Raw genomic sequence first — 21,314 nt, forward strand, 5'->3', positions numbered from 1 at the left:
ATTGGAAAAATAAATTTTTAAGGACAGACTTAAAATCAAAGAATGTTGCTTATACACACTTACAGTTGTGCATACATACATATACAATCAAAGTCATATATATATATATATATATATATATATATATATATATATATATATATATATATATATATATATATATATATATATATATATATATATATATATATATATATATATATCTATAATTTCAATAACACAAAAGAGAATGGGCCACCGGAAACATTTTTGTGGGTGTCGTAAGGCTACTAAGAGAACTTAAGGGGCAAGGGATAGGCAGCAGCGTCCCTCTTAAAACATCACCAAATTTCGATTGCTAACCCGCCCACCAAGCGTGGCAACTACTGGTAAACCCCCTTCCCCCTTACGGGTAAGGCCTATGTTCAGCACTGGACAGTTAACGGCTGATATGGATAACTGGGTTTATTTTTGATAGACATGTAAAAATGTATGGATCACAATGGATTAGGAAAAAGAAAAATATCATACAATAATTTAATATCACAGACATTAATATGCTAATCATTTACAGTATATCTAATTGGTGGCCTTACATAATGAACATGGCCTTACATGGCCACGAAACTATTTATTAAGAGTTAGAAATTAAGAGTCCATTTTTTTATCTTTTTTTTTTCATGGCACGTCGACACTATACAAACTTATTGATTTCTTTAATGTGATAGTAAGTACAATAAAATTAAACATTTGTTGCCTTCTTCGCCTGCTTGTCAAGAAGTACAGACAGTTCTGAGGGTACAGGTCTATTATTCGCTTTGATCAGTGAGCAAATATTTCGTACGAATTTCTGGGAGGGTGTGACGTCCGTTTCCTGCATTCTGTTCCAGAGGGCCAATGCGTCTACGCAGTTGTCATCGCGTTCTGAAAATTTAAAAATCATACATTGTAATTATTTATTAACTCACGTTTTAAATTAGGAGATGCCCGACTAGTTTCGAACAAAATAGAGGCGCTATTCATGAGCGCGGTTCACGCCTGTGTAATGAGCAGCCTTCTATTCAATAATCAAAGTCATGTTACGAAATATTGTCCATGATCTATAAGAAGAGTGTATGTTCATTACTTGATCTTTTGAAATTTATGTGTCTATGATTACGAATGAGCAAACAAAAACTCGTTGACAACCGATTTAGATAACCGTCTGGAGGTTAGCCCTCATAGCAATAACAACCTGTCAGGTCGACCGTCACGCGAGCCGCCTTGGAAACTATCGCGGTTAATTCCTGGTAAATTAATCACAGTGGACTGGGGGAAAGGGATTGTTGGTAATGGAGACTGAGAATCCTATTGCTAGCAATATACCCACCCAACCAGGTCGACCTCCTCGCGGTTCTCCCTGGAAACTATCATGGTTAATTCCTGATGAATTCATCATGATGGGCTAACTGGCCTGTTTTCATTCTCATCACTTCCCTTCACTGGTGCTCCGCCAGCGTATCCCGTTAGCGCAGGCGAGGTTACCATACCATTATCACCTATCAAAAAAAAAACACAATGGACTAACTGGTTTGTTTTTACCCTTACTCATCATCGTTTCCTAATCGAAACACAGGTAAAGCATGGTTGTTGAGTTGATGGAATAACCTATTGTACAAAGTCTCCCTTTGATAAATAAAGTATAACACTTACGGAATACATCCAGCATGAGTTCGTAAACTCCATCAATGTCGATATGTCTGAGATCTTTAGCACACTGGGCAATTGCCTCTAAGGCCAGCACCTTCCGCTCATCCGCGAACCTCTCGCAGCGACGGAGCAAAGCATCCGGGTGAAACTTAACGGTGGGGTCCAGGAACAGTTTACGCAGTGTCTTCTTGTAGCCAACATCGGCGAGAGCTGCTATCAGAGTCAGCTGCAAGAATAAAAACTCTATAAACCCAGCTAACTTTGACACTTTGAATTGCAAACAAGCTAACGGCCCACCTGATGCAAAGTGATAACCGTCGTCTATGAACATGAAACGAAGGGGGTAAGTAATGCGGACTACTGTTACTACTTTTGTTTTGAAAATTAACAGATAATTATGACGTTACCACACTTTAGCAGACAAAAGTTATTAATGTTATAAAAAATCAACATTTAGTATCAATAATAATAAACCTATATAAAGATACCTGAACATCCCCAGCTCCATGTACTTTCTTGTCAACATTTAAAACGGTCTGAACCAGTTTATTAAGTCTGCCATTTGATTTCTCATTCGTAACAAAGGTTTCCTCCGATTGACCGTCGCCCATGGCCTTTAGAATAGCACAGAGTAGCTCGTGTTTCAGAGGCGTTTTATTATACTTGGAAGCAAGGCGAGAGAACTCGTTCACTGCTTCTTGAAGATTGTTACTGTTGAATAAATTACAAAACATAAAATAAGCAAAACAGATCATAATCAATTTATAAATAGTATATAATAAGTTTTACTCAACCATAAATACAAAATTCGTGTAAATGTTTACAATATTTGCATAAGATAGTATGTAGTAGTATATATGATAGTTGTTGTATTAATTGTTATTGCAATAGAATTCAATTAATTATTACATAATTAAATGTAAAATATATGTTATTTATGTAAATGTAAATATGTAAATATATATTTATTTCTCTCACAAAATAACAACATAATAAAATTTACAGCTATATAGGTTACAATTTAAAACAATCATTGTGAGAGACTAGTGTCGGTACTAGGATAACCCGTCTTACAGATAAGTTACACATAAATTATTGCTATTAATAATTAAAATTGTGACTTCATTTGTGACAAAACTTGTTATCCTAATTAAAAAAAAAACACTAATTAACCGATTAAACTTGTTATTTTAATTATGTTAAAAAAACCAAACTACGTAACCGATTTTGATAAAATTTCTATAGGACCAATCTGTAACCTTCGAATAAAAAAAAATCCAAATAGGTTTACAACTAATTCTGATAATTGTTTAATTTTTTATCTATATATTCGAACCTAAATAATAGTCACCTACAGTGCAGTTTCAAAGTATTTTTCTGCCGGGAAACGCTTAAACTGTAGAATGAGCTCCCTAGAGACTACAATATGGGGTTCTTCAAAAAGAGTATATTAAGGTTTTTCAGAAAGGCGCACGTGACACCATTAGTTATGCAAGGAGGCCTTCCTTCCTTGCATTGCATTGTTAGTAATGTGGACTACCATTCTCATTGCTAGCTATATACCCTGATAGGTCGACCTCCACGTGGTCCCCCCCGGAAACCATCATGCTGAATTCCAGGTGTATTCATAACAATGAGCTAATTGACCTGCGTTTTCATTCTCACTTATCACACTTCACTGGTGCTCCGCCAGCATATACCGTTAGCACAGGGCTACCATTCCATTAACATCTATTAAAAAAAACTGCCTTAGTTATGCAGGCGTCCATAGGCTACAGTGACCGTTTACCATTAGACGGGCTGTATGCATGTTTGCGACAAATAAAAAAACTTATAAGTACTAGTATTATATGATTCGTGTGTTCGTTTGCCTCCCTAGCAATAAAAAAATACTTGATTTCAGACTGTTAGACAAAAAATAGATATTTCAAATGAGATAAAATTTACATATATTTTTTTTTATACAACTTAAAATAGCAAACAAGCTGACAGCCCACCTGATGGAAAGTGGTAACCGTCGCCTATAAACATGAGCAGTACCATGGACATAATAGAGTATACTGTTTCGCCCATGATATGCGTTGCCATTCCTAAGGACTCAGGTGTTATTCCTCTGTACCCAGTAAATTCACACCATATCCCACCCTTCAAACCGAAACACAGCCATGCAAACACAACTGCTTCACGGTTGAAACACGAATGGGACAGAGGTACCCAAGCAATCGACTTTTGTACAAAGTAAAATAATATAACTTACTCCTTCAAATGGACACGTATTAATGGTCCTAAAATCACATTGGAAGGCTTGCAATACCGCAACGAAGAAAGTAGTTCGAACATTTTACGAGTTTCAATATGCGAGCCGTGTGCCGCCGTCGCGTCCAGAAGGCGCCAGCAGTTCATTGATATACCGCGACCGCCTACTACACGCCTATAAAATAAATATAATTATTATACTAGCGATCCTACCCGACTTCGCACGAGTAGTCAGAATTTTCGAAAATCAATATACACAATAAAAAAAAAGGTTCAGCTAATTCAACTGATCGGTTATTTTATAGCATTGTATATGCGATTCCTTAGAATGATATAAACACGAATGGGACAGAGGTACACAAGCAAACGACTTACTAGTAGAAATGTACTTTGTTAATTTTAAGTTATGGTTACCTCTTTTTAGACTGTTCGGTGATCAACTCCATTGCCTGATCGATTTTCTTCCTGTACACCATGAGGGTCGCGAAGTCTATTACTTTGTACTCATCCAGCGTGAAGTTAGGCGATGATTTGTTTAGATCGGCAAGCGCTATCTCTGCGAGGTCAAGTTCACCTAACTTCACGTGTAAATCAAATATGGCGGCTTTCATGCCCGCTGAGAGGAATACCTACAGAAAAAAATATTATAATAAAAATATAATAATATAATATATATAAATAAAACTATTTATTTATCTTCAGGATTCTTGTTAATATGCTTAAAATGGTAAACAGCCTGACGGGCCACCTGATTGAAAGTGGTAACCGTCGCTTATAAACATGGACAGCATCATGGATATTGCAAAATGGAGTGTGATGCTCATTGTGCCCCTCATGTGTTGCTATTTTCTGAGGACTATAATGTTACGTCTCCATACTATAATTTCACTGCCATATTCCACCCTTCAAACCTAAACAAAACCATGCAAATACAATTGCTTCATGGAGAAATATAAATGGTCTACTTTATCATCATGATATCAACTTTTAATTGTCCATTAGTGAACAAAAGCCTCCCTCTAGGGGGGGCTTGTCAGTAGCTGCCACGCTTGGTAGACGTATTGGCAACCGCAGTTAGGCTTTGGAGATGTTTTAAGAGGGATGCTGCTGTCCATCCCTCGCCCTCCCTCAGTCGCCTCTTACGACACCCACGAGAGAGGAAAAAGTGGCCTATTCTAAGCCGGAACCACAGGGAATTAGCTTCTTAAAAGTCCCAAAAGACCTGAATAGACTCTCACGTTTTTCTTGCAAAACAGCCATACTACAGGGCAGCTATGATTTGAATAATGGGATATGGCAAAGAAAATGCTGAGATATAACTTCTTGGTCGTCAGAAATAGCAATGCATGATTACCATAGGTGTCGCAATGTATTCTATAATGACTATGGCGGTATCCACGTCTATAGGCAATACTTTCTATCAAATCATTCTCAATTACATAAAATAATTTTACTCACCTCTTCTTTCTGGCACTTTTCGGCTATCTGCCTGGCCGCAGCCAGGTTTCCTTCCCTGCAGTACTGTTGCAGCAACTTCCTCAGTACACCGCGTGTGTTCATGCCCTTGGCCTCTAACTCATTGAGATGCGCTTTTAGAGATTCCTCGTTCATATGTTTCTAAAACAATTGCAAGTGACGGAATCTACCTTCCAACAGGTCGAAAGTACATAGTACTTATTTTCCTACATTACCTTACCATTTCATAAAATGTACTTTTTATTGTGAACAACAAATAATAAAATAAAAATCAATAAAATAAAAAATCAAGTTACTGCCATTAAATAAAAATAATATTGGAAGCTCTATTTTCTGCTTTACAGAGCCCATCAAAAAAGTATATAATATATACAAAAAATTTCTTTTTCAAAATAAAGTGTACAATTGTGTGTTCACAAAACGTTTGTCTATGTACTGAATTTTGATATTCCACAATCAATCAATTAATTACGGTCTTCTAAACCCTCCTGTACGGGTTGGATGGGGGCCTCTGAGCGGATCTCTTTACTCTAGCTTTAGCAAATCTAGCTGACTTGTTTTTTATCAGTGTTCTATATACTTATGCACATAATGTATCTCTACGTTATCTATATTTAATTATTTAATAAATGAGTTTTAACACATTAAAAAGTTGCAAAAATTATAAAACGTTAATTATAAGAAGTTATACACACACACACACACGCACGCGCATGCACGCACACAGACACACGCACACACACACGCACACGCACACGCACACACACACGCACCTCTTTATTCTAATATTAAATCATATTTATTTTACTCCACGCAACTGCCTTTTACTTTGAATTGTCACTATTTTACTAGGGGGGACCTGGTGTCCAAGATACAAGTTACGACTTAGTTTGGGCTCCAGATCTCCCACAAATTACGATATTTTATTCTGTATAAAATAAATAATCTATACATTGTAATTTGTGGAGATGAATAAACTAATTTTATTATTATTTTATTATTATAAAGGAATCACTCATAACTATTTATCACGTAAAATTGTATGAAAAAGTTGACCTGTTTTTCTCGAAGCATTTGTATGGAGCGAAGACAAAGAGACATACATAGTACTTACAGGATGTGGCATCTGTTGCATGAATATTTCACTCTCATCCACGAGTCGTTCATCAGTGATATCAATTAAGCTGTTCCGGAACATATCAATGGTATCCTGACCATGTTTTTCTGGCAGTCGGCTGATGCAATAATCAGCTGCCGGCGTCGATATCTTTATGTCTGCCGCTTTTATTGCCTATAAATTTACGGATTATACAAATTAATTTTAGGACTAGAGATCTTCGAGTTACAAAGTATTTTTTTATGGATGATAGTGGAATGGTAACCTCACCTGTGCTATCGGTATACGCTGGTATGACATCGATGAGAGATGATAGGTGGGGATGAGAGTAGGTTTTTTTTACAATACAGGGGGCAAACTAGCATGCGATTCACCTGATGGTAAGTGACTACCGCCGCCCATGATCACCGTTACCGGTCACCATTAATTAGCTCATACAAAATAACCCCGAATCATGACAGGGGCCACTGCGTGGAGGCCAACTTCATGAGGTATATTGCTAGCAATGAAGCTGCTAGGACTCATTACTAACAATCGTTCCCCCTCCCCCCCCCCTCCTATCACAAAAATTAATGATTAATAATAGAATGGTCACGTGAAATTAAAAAAATCTTTTTTTTAGATTTTAATTACGCTTTTTGAAACAAATATGGGATATTAGCTTTTTTTCGTTTCCCCATTTCAAAAGAAAAGTTCCTACTTAAAAAAACTCATATTGTTATTTGTTTTGATATACTACCCTACTACCCTTCATCCATATACTTAATTACAAAATGAAAAAATAAATGTGTAAAAATTAAGACAATATTTTTACAACATATTTTATAAAACATGCCGTTAAATATAACAATAAAATTATAATCACCTTAATCAATTCCAAAAAGTCAGATATATCCTCCAATACTTTTTTATGTTGCATAAACACACACAAGAACCTGCCGACCCAATCCTTATTCTTGTCTATGGCCTTCTTTAAAATATCTTCTAATATGTGAACGGTTGATTTAACATCGGCACTTATTAAATAACCTTTTAGTAAGGGCTTCAATATCTTTTCCGCGTCCACTTTACCTTGGAATAACTCACCTAGGAAATTATTAATTATATAATATATTTTAATTGCTTATATCGGCTTTACTCACTAATTTAACTTCGGAGTTAAATGACTATTAAAAAAAATAACATGGAGTTACTATTTAAAATAAGAAATATACCTTATCATAACTCCTCTATATTCCGTGCTGCAAAGTTATGGAATAAACTCTCTTTATTTATTCAAATCAAACTAATCCCTCTATCGGTTCTTTCAAAAAAAGATATATGTATATATATGAATAATGTTACAATATGTTTATTATATGAACATATGTTAATATATTCGTTTTTATAGCAAATATTATTATAAATACATAGTTGTAAGATGTTCATATGACTATTTACATGTGTTTTATTAACATTTTTCTTTTTCTATCAGCTACCGTCTTTTTTTCTTTCTCCTCTACCCAAATGTTGCCTAGAAGGAGATTTCTTTAACGATAAGACCGCCTTTTGTACTCAATAAGTGTAATATATATTTATATTTGTATTATTCTTTAAATGATGCAATAAAGAGTAAATAAAAAAAAAATTACTTACATATTTCACTAGCTGCCATTACTTGTCCCGTTTGCAAAAGCGTGACCATCATAGGTGTCAGCACTGTACTCACAGTGAGGCCTGTATCTAGAAACTTTTTCATTAGATTCTGGGGCGAGGTGAAACTGACGTATGGTAATGTGTAGTCCATAACAGTGTCGTAATCTGGCTTCACTTCCATGTTAACCATAGTTGATAGCGTATTCATGATACCTGTAGTAATATTTTTTAAGTTTTATTTTCTAAAGGATCTCTATTAAAAGAATTGATATCGAAATTTGTGAAGACATCTTAAGGGAGGACATTTTTTTAATGGATGATAATGGAGTGATATCCCCGCCTGCGCTAACGCTGGCAGGACATTAGTGAGGGATGATAAATGGATAATGAAAATGCAGGTCAGTTAGCCCATCGTGATGAATACATCTGGAATTCAGCACGATGGTTTCTAGGGGGGACCACGTGGAAGTCGATCTGGGGAGGTGTATTGCTAGCAATGGAACTGGTAGTCCGCATTACTAACAATCGCCCTCCCCCAAGGTAGGACGTTTCGTCATATCACTCTAAATCTCACCAAGAATCAAGGGGAGTCCAAATAAAATAAGATGTATTCACAGTTGTATTTCTTTAGATGGAACCTAAAATGTGGTTTATGATTTATCTTGATACGCCTTCTAGAAGTGGTTACTAAACTTCAAAAATTCACACACACAAAGTAGCGGGCAAAAGTTATATAAATATCTATATAAAATTAGAATGGCATAAGTTTTAAAAAATAAATTAGATACATAGTGTTTTATTTTAATAACATTTAGAATTATCATCATCATCATCATCATCGTATCAGTCGTTGTATGTCTACTGCTGTGGACTGGTCATATCCGGCTCAAAGGACCAAAATCTTCTGGATAGTCCGAGAAGAAAGTTAATTTGTCTCCGCAGGTTATTAAGTGGACAATATTAACCCGGAAAATTTTATAAAATAAAACCACGTATTAATCCTGTTCCTTCCTTACGGAGCCACTTTTGATAATACTTTTTTAACTGAAGTTTTAATAGTTTTTTTTACAACAATAATGTAAAGGAAATAAATCTATGTTTCAGATCGAAACAGCTGAACATAGGCCTCCCCCATAGACTAAGTAATAAGGAAAGGGGCTGTTCCTTGTGGCGACTTACAATTCAGAGGGATTTGCCATACTGTGCAGACATGCTGGCAACCGCAGTTGGACTTCTGATGATGTTTTAAGAGGGACACTACTGCCTATCTCTCGACCATTAAGTTCCCTTAGTCGCCTCTTACGTAACTCACGGGAAAGGAATGTTTGGTGAGTTTAAGTGTAAAAGGATATGTAGGTTGGGGGGAAAGGGATTGTTGGTAATGGGGTCTAAGTGACCTATTGCTAGCAATACACCATGTCAAGTCGACACGGTTTCACCTGGAAACCATCGTGGTTAATTCTAGTGTAATTCGTCACGATGGGCTAACTGACCTGCTTTCATCCTCACCAATCATCTCTCACTGGTACCCCGTCAACGTATACCGATAGCGCAGGCAGGGTTACCATTCCAATATCACCCATTAAAAAAAAGGATATGTTGGTAATGAAGTAGCTGTTTAAATCCGTAAAATAGAAAACCTAATTTAGAAACAACTTACCTTTTTCCCCGTAACTTTTAGAATTATGCAATAAAATAGGCCAAAAATAATGAGGTCTGAGCGGCATGCCCAGCTGTTTCATACGCATAAACAAATCTAGAGCAAGTGGCACTTTGTTCAATTGCAATGCCGCCTCCGCTGCATTATGTAGGGCTATTGGGTTCCTTCCAGAGGACATTAGTTCTTGTGTTACGAGACCTATGACGCTCGATGACTGGAAGAAAATAAACTCTATATCAAATATCATAGGTTACCCTTTTCTATAGCACTGACGTTGGGAAACTTTGTAATAACTGATTTTTTTTTTATGAATACTTTGTAATAACTTGAAAGTATTTTATAAAAAAGAACAACTCGAAAAAAAAATGTTGCACTTTCATACAGTCCTTTCGTTCAAAAAATATGGAAATTAAAAATATCAGAAACTAAATTCAATACAATCTATGAAAAAAAATAATATATATTTTTCTATCATTCATCCAGTGGGTATATGTATAGCACTCTCGTTTAGTATGGGGCTCCACATGTACTAAATTTACCTGCGATTTCATCCGTGTAACTGGGATTATTGATTTATCGAGACAAAAAATTGGCCTATATCTAAATCAATCGTCGTGAAATTTGGTGATGTTATTTATATACCATCACCATATTTCCCTGTTATCAGGGAAGTATATAACAGGGAAGTGTATAACAGGGAAGTATATAATAGGGAAGTATATAATAGTGAAGTATATAACAGGGAAGTATATAACAGTGAGGTATGTAACAGTGAAGTATATACCTATAGTTGATCCGTCAAGGTGCAAAGAGACAACATACGATCATTAATTTTTAGACTTTCGTGTCGCATGTTTTATTAAATAATTAATGTAAGAGATGATGTAATAAATTGCCCGTCACTTATAAATATAAGAAACGGGAATTAATTAATTAACATTTTCGTGTTAATTCTCATCTCTTATAAACCATAAACAAATTAACATATTCACTCTTATATTTATGTTAAGAATTGTAGCTTAAATAAATTTCGCCTGGCAACATTTTTACAAAAAAAAAAAAGTCTGTCGGTTGTTATCGAATGTGTCGGTAGAACGTACGTTCGTTGTCGTCGTTCTCGTTTAAAAATATTATCGCACGCGTGCATATATTGCCGCGAATATCGTTTGTCTTTTCGTATCGCTTTTTTAATCATATCACACATAACCAAGAGGCTGATTGAGAGGAGGGCATTGCACTGCTGGTCGGTTCAAGGCGGTGGATAGGTAACCTGGATCTGAGGGTAAGTTCGAACGAGCCAGAAGTACTGGGAAGCCTAAAGCCAGAACCGAATCCTGCTAACTACAAAGTTTCAGGTCAGTGGTCTCCACTTTAATTATCCTCTTGTGTTTCTTATGTTAACTACCACCATTGTATTAAAATTTCATACAGTCCACTAATAACCGTTGCCGGACGTTTAATTTCATTTTTTGTAAGATCTTATTTTACGAACGGTCAACATTTTGTTGGTCCTTCGAGCCGGATTTTGTTGTAAGGCGATCTTTGGATAATTTAGTGTAATTTCGAGTTTAAAAAACTAATTTTCGTAATTCTTTCGCATTATTAATTTTTTGTAAAAATAAGTGGGTACTTTTACATCATACATTAGCAATCAGGATTTCTTCCATTTTGACGCCATATTGCGTTTCGTTGTATTAATTTCATGAAACGTTTTGTTCCATCATTTTGTCGCAATAAATCTCGCCGATCGTTTTTATTGAAATAACTTTTTGCAAAATAATAAAAACATTATTCATTGAATATAAATAAATATTTTCATTGTTAATATTGATAATTTAAAAATCGTAATTCTTTATCTAAAATATTTAAATTGATTTTGCGCTAATAAAACTTATCGTTTCAGAACGTATCTTAAAAGTGACTGTCAATGTAAAAATTGATTGTCATATTTTGTTTTCGTAATTTGGTTGTCAATTTCGTTTGTTTTGATTTTGTTGTTTGTTATTTTCCAAGTTATTTCATTTTATTTGGATATTGCGTTGTAATTAAAAAATAGTTATTTTGTTAAACAATGGAAACCAGTCGTTCATCGTTGGATGCAGGCGATAGAAATCGCATTGGGCGTGATTATGCTTTTGCCCGCATAGAAATGATGGAGGGCACCGATTTAATTGGTTATAGTTTACAGGATGTAAAGGATATTGAGGATGATTTCCATAAGTCACAGTTGGAACTATTAACATCGTTGTCCGGGAGTGATACATCCAGTGAATTAAAATTGTCATTTCGTTTTGAGCAAATAGTAAAATCAATAAAACATCGTTTGAAAAATATAGAACAGAAACCTGTTATATCGTCTAGTGGTAGTAGTAATATGAAATTACCCAGAATTATTATAAAACCCTTTGACAGCCGTATTGAAAATTGGGTCTCTTTTATTCAGTTGTTCGACTCACTAATTCACTCTAAAGAGATAGCACCAGTAGAAAAACTTCATTACTTATTGTCAAATGTTCAAGGTGAAGCTTTAGATTTAATAAAAAATTATCCCCTTTGTGATGAAAACTATTTGTTAGCATATAACACCTTAAAACACAAATATGAACAAAAAAGAGTCATCGCTACTGTCTTTTATGAAAGATTATTAAATTGTGAATCAGTGAAGTCAAAGAGTAGCTTAGAATTAAACAGAATTTGTCGAACATTTAAAGAAAATTTAGATATACTTTCGAAATACCAGTTACCTGATAGTAATTTCATGTTATTTAATTTGTTGTGGAGTAAATTGGATGCAGTAACAAGGGAAGCATTTGAGTTACAACTGGATTCAAATGTTGATATACCTAAATATGAAAATTTAATTAACTTCATAGAAAAAAGAAGTCGAGCCTTGGAGAATTCAAACACATCAAAGTCAAATATTATTACTAGTAAACCAACAATTAGGTCAAAACCATCGCTTATTGTGCCTTCGGTTAACTGTATTGCTTGTTCTTCTTCCAGTCATAGTGTGGAGAAGTGTTCAAAATTCAATAGCTTGTCACCCTTTGAAAGATTCTCTTTAATAAAAGAAAATAAACTGTGTATTGGATGTTTTCGGCCCTCACATATTGTAAAGAATTGTAGAACATTTAGCGATTGTTCTAAGTGTAAATATAGACATCACACTTTACTTCATTTTGACAAAGGTGATAATACAGAGCTTTCACCGCAAGCTTCAGCAGTTACCACCACCTTGGCTGTATTGGGCACTGAAACTCAAGTTTTGTTTTCAACTGCAGTTGTTCTCATTAAAACTAAATTAAATAAATGGACACCTATTCGTATTCTTTTGGATAGTGCTAGTGCTTGCAATTTTATTACACACACCTGTGCAAGGAAACTTGGACTTCACATTGGGAATACCAAACAATCTGTTAGTGGTATTGGTCATGTGTCAGCGGACACACTTGGATCAGTCGCTTGTGAAATTATTCCATCAAATGGTGATGTCACTTGTAAATTTTCATTTGAAGCTTTTGTTTTACCCAAGATTTGTTCAGATATGCCATCCGGACAAATTGATGTCTCGGCTTGGAAACATATTCTGGATTTGGATCTTGCTGATCCCTCGTTCCACATACCTGGACCTATCGATATGTTAGTTAGTGTTAACATTTTGACATCAGCACTTCAAGAAGGCCTTGTCAAAGGCAATGTAGGTCAGCCCATTGCTGTTAGCACTGTATTCGGCTGGGTAGTGATGGGAGAATGTGCTACTCATGTTGATTCTTATCGTTCTCATCGTGTCTCTAGTTCCACAAACAATGATTGTCTCTTTGTTTCAAGTTGGTCTTTGGACAGCAATATTAAACGTTTTTGGGAATTAGAAACTATTGATCCCCCCAAATCTGTCGTACTTTCGAAATCAGAATTATCGTGTGAAAACTATATGAACGCTTCATATTGTCGTAGTCCTGAAGGTAGGATGGTAGTACCATTAACTTTCGTTGACCCTCAGGCGAAGCCCAAGTTTTGTAATTCTCGTGAGATTGCTCTCAAGCGTCTTTTAAATTTGGAGAGGAAATTTAAAACAAACCCTCTATTTCGGACTGCTTATGTCAAATTCATGGATGACTATTTTCAAAGTGGTCACATGGAGGAAGTTGAACCACCTTCATCGAATGATGGTAATTTTTATTACATTCCGCATCATGGAGTGATGCGGCCTGACTCGGCTACTACTCCTTTGCGTACAGTATTCGATGCAAGCGCCAAGGATACTACAGGAAGGTCCTTAAATGATTCTTTATTACCGGGCCCTAAGCTGCAAAAGAACATTTTTGACTTGTTAGTCAGATTTCGTTGGCATGCAGTTGTGTTCACTGCAGATATCAAGCAGATGTATCGTCAATTTCTTGTTCATCTTCGAGACTGTGATTATCAACGCATTTTGTGGCGTCCTTCTCCTAATGATCCTGTTAGGGATTTTCGATTACTCACAGTGACTTATGGTGTATCCTGTGCCCCATATCAGGCTCTTTGGTGCATTGCTAGGTTGGCAAAGGAATTTTCGTCTCTTGCTTCACGTGGTAGTGCAGTATTAGCTAGAGATACTTATGTTGATGACGTCGTATCAGGCGCCGATTCTGTAGAGAATGCTCTGCAAATACGTCAGGAATTAGTAGAAATTTTGTCGTCGGGTCATCTTCACTTGCGTAAATGGACTTCAAACTGTCCAGAATTTCTAGAAAAGGTGTCAGATTCCGACTTGTACTCGGAGCAACTTCGTGATTTTGAAGATGTTCGTGATGTTTCGGTTAAAATATTGGGTCTTTCATGGTTTCCTGGGGATGATCTTTTTACATTTAAGACATCTTCCAGTGATACTCGTTGTACCAAGCGATCCATTCTGTCGGACATCGCTAGAATCTTCGACCCATTGGGTTTGTTAGCACCAGTGGTATTTCTGGCAAAATATTTGTTACAACTTTTGTGGTTATCGGGTGTCGATTGGGATAGTGATGCTCCCGTCACTATCAGTCAAGAGTGGTCTAAATTTAAATCACAATTGTCGTCGTTAAGTTCGTTTTCCATTCCTCGCAGAATGGTCGAGTCTTTCGAGTCATTACAACTCCATGGGTTCTGTGATGCCTCGGAAAGAGGTTATTGTGCCGTCATATATTGTCGTGTCGTTAAGAATGATGGTTCTGTCGTCGTGCGCTTGTGTTGTGCAAAATCAAAGGTAGCTCCTCTACGTAAGTGCTCAATTCCACGTTTGGAATTGTTAGCAGCTGTCTTATTGTCGGACTTAATTTGCTCATTTGTCGATGCTTTAAAAGAGTTTTATCCCTTTAGTAATATTTATGCTTGGTCAGATTCAACTGTCGCTCTGACTTGGATTCGTGCTTGTCCATCTAAATGGAAAACTTTCGTGGCTAATAGAGTGGTAAATATTCAGGAGAAAGTCCCTCCGCAAAATTGGCATCACGTTTCTGGGTTTGAAAATCCAGCGGATTGTGGTTCTCGCGGCTTACTTCCTGTTGATTTAGTTCAGAATACGTTATGGTGGGCGGGACCTGCCTGGCTCTCCAACCCTGAAGTGTCGTGGCCACATTCAGAGATGTCGTTCGATCAAGCCGCTGCTGATGAACAAAAGATTTATAGTCTTTTCACAGCCTCTAATATGTCGTTTATAGATGATTTATTAAATAGATTCTCGTCGTTACAGCGCGCCTTGCGTATTTTGGCTTATTGTTTTAGATATATTCATAATTTGCAAAACCCTATGCTGAAAAATAATTGTAATTTGTCGGGTGCAGAGATAAATCAAGCGTTTCGTTTTCTAGTGAGGCATGTTCAGGAGCGTTGTTTTGCATCAGAATTTTGTAGTTTATCGAAGGAAGGATCGTCGCTTTCCATTTCCAAACCCATTCGAAAGTTGTCTCCATTCTTGGATGAACATGGTCTTTTGAGGGTGGGCGGTCGGCTTTCCAAGGGAAACCTAACTTATGATGTCAAACATCCAATTTTATTGCCTCGTAATCATAGATTAACAACACTCATTATCGAAGAGTATCATCATCGGTTTATGCACCCTGGTATGCAAACTTTGAAAAACTTATTATCTCAAGAGTTTTGGATATTGTCTTCGAAGAGAGCTATTCATGCAGTAATATCCTCGTGTGTAAAATGCTTTCGTGCTCATCCTAGAGTTGCAGCGCCACCTATCATGGGTAACTTACCAGCGTGTCGTATCAATCAAATAAAGCCATTTTCGGTTTCGGCAGTCGACTATGCTGGTCCTTTCGATATTAGTTTGGGTCGTGGTCGTGGTACACGTACATTTAAATCGTACGTATGTGTTTTTGTATGCACTGCCACCAAGGCAGTGCACCTTGAACTCGTGTCTGAGTTAACTACGGAAGCATACCTAGCAGCTTTAAGGCGCTTTATCGCTCGGCGCGGTCGTTGCTCTCGGTTGATTTCGGATCAAGGTAGAAATTTTATCGGTGCAGCAAATGTATTGCATGACTTGCTGCAAAATGCTACGCATGTAGAACAAATTGAATTTGTCTTTAATCCACCCGGTAGTCCGTATTTTTCCGGTTTAGCAGAAGCTGGTGTGAAGTCAATAAAGACTCATTTGTCTCGTGTAATAGGTATACAACGTCTTACTTTCGAAGAGTTTTATACCGTCTTAGCTCAAATAGAGGCCATGTTAAACTCAAGACCTCTATCGCCTATCAGTTCGGATCCCAATGACTTTTCGGTGTTGACTCCTGGTCATTTTCTCACCATGGAACCTCTCACTATATTACCTGAAAGTAATCTAGTTGATATAAAATTGGGACCGTTGCAGCGTTGGAAATTGCTACAAAAAATCCATCAGGATTTCTGGCGCAAGTGGCATTTAGAGTACTTGCATACCTTGCAGTCGCGTCTCAAATGGTACAACAAACAACAGGAGATTGATGTCGGCACTCTTGTTCTCATTGTCAATGAGCAATGCAGTCCAATGAAATGGAGGATTGGTCGAGTAGTCAAACTTCACCGTGGTACTGATGGAGTTTGTAGAGTCGTTACCATTCGAACCAATTCTGGTGAATGTAAGAGGCCAGTCGTTAAACTGTGCCCTTTACCGTTATCAAATTAAAGACCTTTGTTAAATTTTTGTCGTTTAACTTGTCGTTATTTATCGTTAAATTAATTGTGTCGTTTGAAAGGAAACCTATTGCTAATGTGTAATTAGGAAAATATGTTGTATTTTGGTGGGCGGAATGTTAAGAATTGTAGCTTAAATAAATTTCGCCTGGCAACATTTTTACAAAAAAAAAAAAGTCTGTCGGTTGTTATCGAATGTGTCGGTAGAACGTACGTTCGTTGTCGTCGTTCTCGTTTAAAAATATTATCGCACGCGTGCATATATTGCCGCGAATATCGTTTGTCTTTTCGTATCGCTTTTTTAATCATATCACACATAACCAAGAGGCTGATTGAGAGGAGGGCATTGCACTGCTGGTCGGTTCAAGGCGGTGGATAGGTAACCTGGATCTGAGGGTAAGTTCGAACGAGCCAGAAGTACTGGGAAGCCTAAAGCCAGAACCGAATCCTGCTAACTACAAAGTTTCAGGTCAGTGGTCTCCACTTTAATTATCCTCTTGTGTTTCTTATGTTAACTACCACCATTGTATTAAAATTTCATACAGTCCACTAATAACCGTTGCCGGACGTTTAATTTCATTTTTTGTAAGATCTTATTTTACGAACGGTCAACAATTTATAATATTAATTTATATATAAAAATAAAAAAGGATAATTACTATAGAAGCCTTTACGCAGTCTCTGACTAAGCTCCTTCCATGAAGTCCTTGATCATCCTTAGGCCCAAAAGAGGGTAAGGGCAAACATTTATATATTTCTAGCGCAACTATCGGATGATTCTGGAATACTAGCAAAGTTGCCACACTTTGCATGTATGGAGAAATAGATGGGGTTTTGAGGGTTTCTTCTGGAAGATGACGGAGAACCTGAAGAACATAATATAGTATTAGTTTCACTGAATATTTGATTAGAATTATTTTTCTTAATTCTGCCACCATTAGTATGTGTGAAAATGCCAACATTCAAAAATTTACTACTATTATTCTAAATAATATTTATATATTTTGAAACTAAAAAAGGCAAATATTCTCATACTTCATATAAAGAGATTTATAAGATCAGATTGAGTCAAATGTGATTTACCCTTAACTTTACCAAGTCTTAAGAATTATATCTAAAATTAAACAAGTTAAAATTTAACCCAATTTTCTTTAGGAATTTTTATATAAATTATGTGGTGGCCGGATTTAATAAGAAATGTTATTAAACGCTATTTACATTATGAGTAAAATTGTTGTACTCTTCCGCAATATGTTAAAAAACTAACCAGTTTCACCATTTAAATAATTTTCATACATTTTTACATATGCAATCAATCGATAATGACTATTAACAGATAAAAAAATATTCTCAAATATGTATAATATATAAAAGTAGATAAATATAATTAAATATACCCGAGGAATAGACTGATAGGATCCAACATTAGCTAAAGTCTTCACAATCTCCATGATATGAACTTCATCAAACTGTAATCCACTTCTTTCTGCTTTATCCATTTCTTCAAATAAAAGTTTAATTTGCTTATTGTATGCTAGGGCTTTCATTGTTGCTGTGTGGGTCTCTATAGAGTTCTCAAGTTTCAGAGACTTCATCATTGTCAATACCTCTTGAATGTTACTGACATTGCTACAAATATTAATATTATTAACAATCAAAATAACTAACAGCGATTATGTAACATGTAAAAAAAACTTGTACATTTAATTTATGTTTTATAAGGTTTTTATATATTGAAAAAATAAATTACTACAATAGGCTGTGTTTTTCTATCTCTCCAAATTGTACATAGTGTGAACATACTAAGAAAGTTCATGAATTCCTTGTTTTAAATTGAGATTTATAAGTATGAGGAGTCCTCAGGAATGGCAACGCATAAGGGGTATCGTGGGTGAAACAGTATACTCTGTTATGTCCATAGTACTGCTCATGTCTATAGGCGACGGTTACCACTTCCCATCAGGTGGGCCATCAGCTTGTTTGCATTCATAATTTGCATAAAAAAAAATATAAGTGCCTTTTACTTGCATAACTATGATTGTTAACCTGTATTTGCAAAAATTTTATAATTTTTTTTTTAATTTTCATCTTGATCTGGTTTTTTTTCATACATTTACAATTTTATTATAGTTGTAAAAAAGAAATATGAGCAGTATATGATTTAGTAAATCGAAATAAATATATTACCCAGCTTTTCCTTGACAAATTATAAGTGAATTGAATATACTTTCGGTGGCTGGAAGATTTTGAGCTTTCATGTTTGATATCACTTCGGTAGCTTGATTAAGATCACCAGCCTGCCAAATATTTAAATACATTTCAATAATTATATTTGCCCATATAGACAAATACAGTACAACAACCCCCTACTACAGGGGAGAAGGGTTAGTAATGAGAATGGAGTTCCCCCTTGGAACTATCTTTATTAATTTTTTATAAATTTGTCATGATGGCTTAACTGCCCTGCATTCAATCTCACCTATCATATCTCACTGGTACTCCATGTGTATGCTGACATATACCATTGGCACAAGCAGGGTTACCATTTTCACCTATTAACAAAATCCCTGAATGATACCCCACCAAAGTATTACTATTCCATAATAAACCAAAAAAACCACTGAAAGCAGAAATGATTTGAATATATTAAAGGGAGTATAAGGGGATCAAGATGGTCCCTAATGGACAATACTACTATTGCAACAGTTTTTGTATGTTTTATAGTAAATTAATAAATACATGTTTCTAGATAAAAATAACAAGTTCACCTCTCCAAGTGCTCTCAGTATTAGTTCATATGTAGTGATATTCGGTTTTACAGGAGTCATCTGACTGATGAAGGAACTGGCTGTGAGTGTTCTGTTATTAGCTATATATACTCGTAGCAGCTCATTGTAGTGGTCCACCTCAAATTTTGTATGAGGCCTACAAAAAAGTAAAATTACCTATTATCTGATTCTTTATATTTGGCATATGTAATAAGTTTTCTTTTTTTTTTATCAAATAGTGCAATTTAAAATTAAAGCAAACAGACATTCTACATTCTAATTTAAGTTTTTTTTTTTTTTGTTTTGTATGAACATACTAATTTATAGAACTACCAGTGTGATTTAAAAAATATTTTTCATTTGATAGCTCATTTCTTTCAGACTTATAATGGCCCTAATGAAAAGCTCAGTGCAGAAATAAGAGTCCAATTTACATTTACAGGTTGTTTCTTAAAAAAATATATATTATTTGATAACAATATGACCACAAGTGAAGCTAGATGCAGGAAGTAACATATAAATTAAATACTTGAGTATGACTTGCCAAAAATGTTTACTATGTATATGAAATATAGAAAAACTCTTAATATTGACACTTTGACAAAATGGATACCCTTAAGGGAGTTTAACTATTTAATTGCAAAATACAGAATAGATTAGTTGACTCACTTCAGTGCATTCCACACTATCTCAACCAAAGCCATTCGTGAAGAGCTGGCTTCATCGGGCAACAATTCTGTGCAGCATCTGATTAATAACAGACCTTGTCTTTTTGTTGAAAAATTTAATTCCTTCACTTTGTTGATTATTCTCATCAAGTCATTTTTGTACACCCTGTTTTTTTGATGTATATCACTCGATAAACCAGCAATAAATTTTTCTAATACTTGTTCAGACGATGCCGACCCGTGTGGTGTCACTTGAGGAATTTTATCCTTCGATACATTTGAAAATTGTGCTCCATTTTTAATAATCATATTCCCAGGATTTTTTGTAGACACGCTACTGGCGAATGTTCTGAGGATTATAATGTAATTGTTAAAATTATTTTAAATTCCCAAAAGGGGTACTAACAACGCAAAATTAAAATACAAATCTAACCTATAAACACGATTGCGGCAAGGGCAAGATAACGTAACTAGTTTTTGTTTAGTTGAAATATTTTTATCTATTAGTGCCCTACAACTAATAATTTTCATATACTGTCTTGTTATGAGCATTTCAAATTTAAAGTAAACAAAATAAATACTTTTAAGATGTATGTAACAATTTACAAAATACTATAACTGTCAAAATTATGTCAATTTTGACATTCCGTTCTAGTAGTAGTATTCTAGTGCTTATAGCATTGTATAGTGGTAAGCATAGCAAACATTTTTATAGATTTTAGACTAAAAAAAGAATGCTACCATAAAAAAGAATTGTATTTTATGAAATCTTTGTAGTTGAAATCAATCTAATACTATACTTATACTCTCTACTACTTATCTAATATTTTGTCTGAATTTGTCTCCTACTATACTATAAACTTACTGTAATGTATGAATTTTAAATCGTATTGTATTGGTATTGCTGGCATAGATTTGAAATT

The 21,314-nt window shown here is 35.4% G+C and overlaps 1 protein-coding gene across 1 annotated transcript; it reads right to left on the bottom strand.

Annotated features, from left to right (window-relative positions):
• Positions 1-502: 502 nt before the first annotated feature.
• LOC113518511 (leucine-rich PPR motif-containing protein, mitochondrial-like) lies at positions 503-21,030 on the bottom strand. Its single transcript, XM_052901802.1, has 16 exons — positions 20,825-21,030; positions 20,393-20,740; positions 19,724-19,880; positions 19,143-19,252; positions 18,353-18,584; positions 17,615-17,821; positions 9,813-10,026; positions 8,153-8,365; positions 7,383-7,603; positions 6,515-6,691; positions 5,383-5,541; positions 4,339-4,553; positions 3,926-4,099; positions 2,157-2,379; positions 1,672-1,894; positions 503-903 (listed from the first exon to the last, which is right to left on the bottom strand). The coding sequence occupies exons 1-16, from the start codon at positions 20,941-20,943 to the stop codon at positions 722-724; spliced, it is 3,174 nt and encodes a 1,057-aa protein (XP_052757762.1). The 5' UTR covers positions 20,944-21,030; the 3' UTR covers positions 503-721.
• Positions 21,031-21,314: the final 284 nt, after the last annotated feature.

Source organism: Galleria mellonella, unplaced genomic scaffold (genome assembly GCF_026898425.1).
Source record: "Galleria mellonella isolate WM207_F2 unplaced genomic scaffold, CSIRO_AGI_GalMel_v1 utg800, whole genome shotgun sequence".
Taxonomy (NCBI): Eukaryota; Metazoa; Arthropoda; class Insecta; order Lepidoptera; family Pyralidae; genus Galleria; species Galleria mellonella.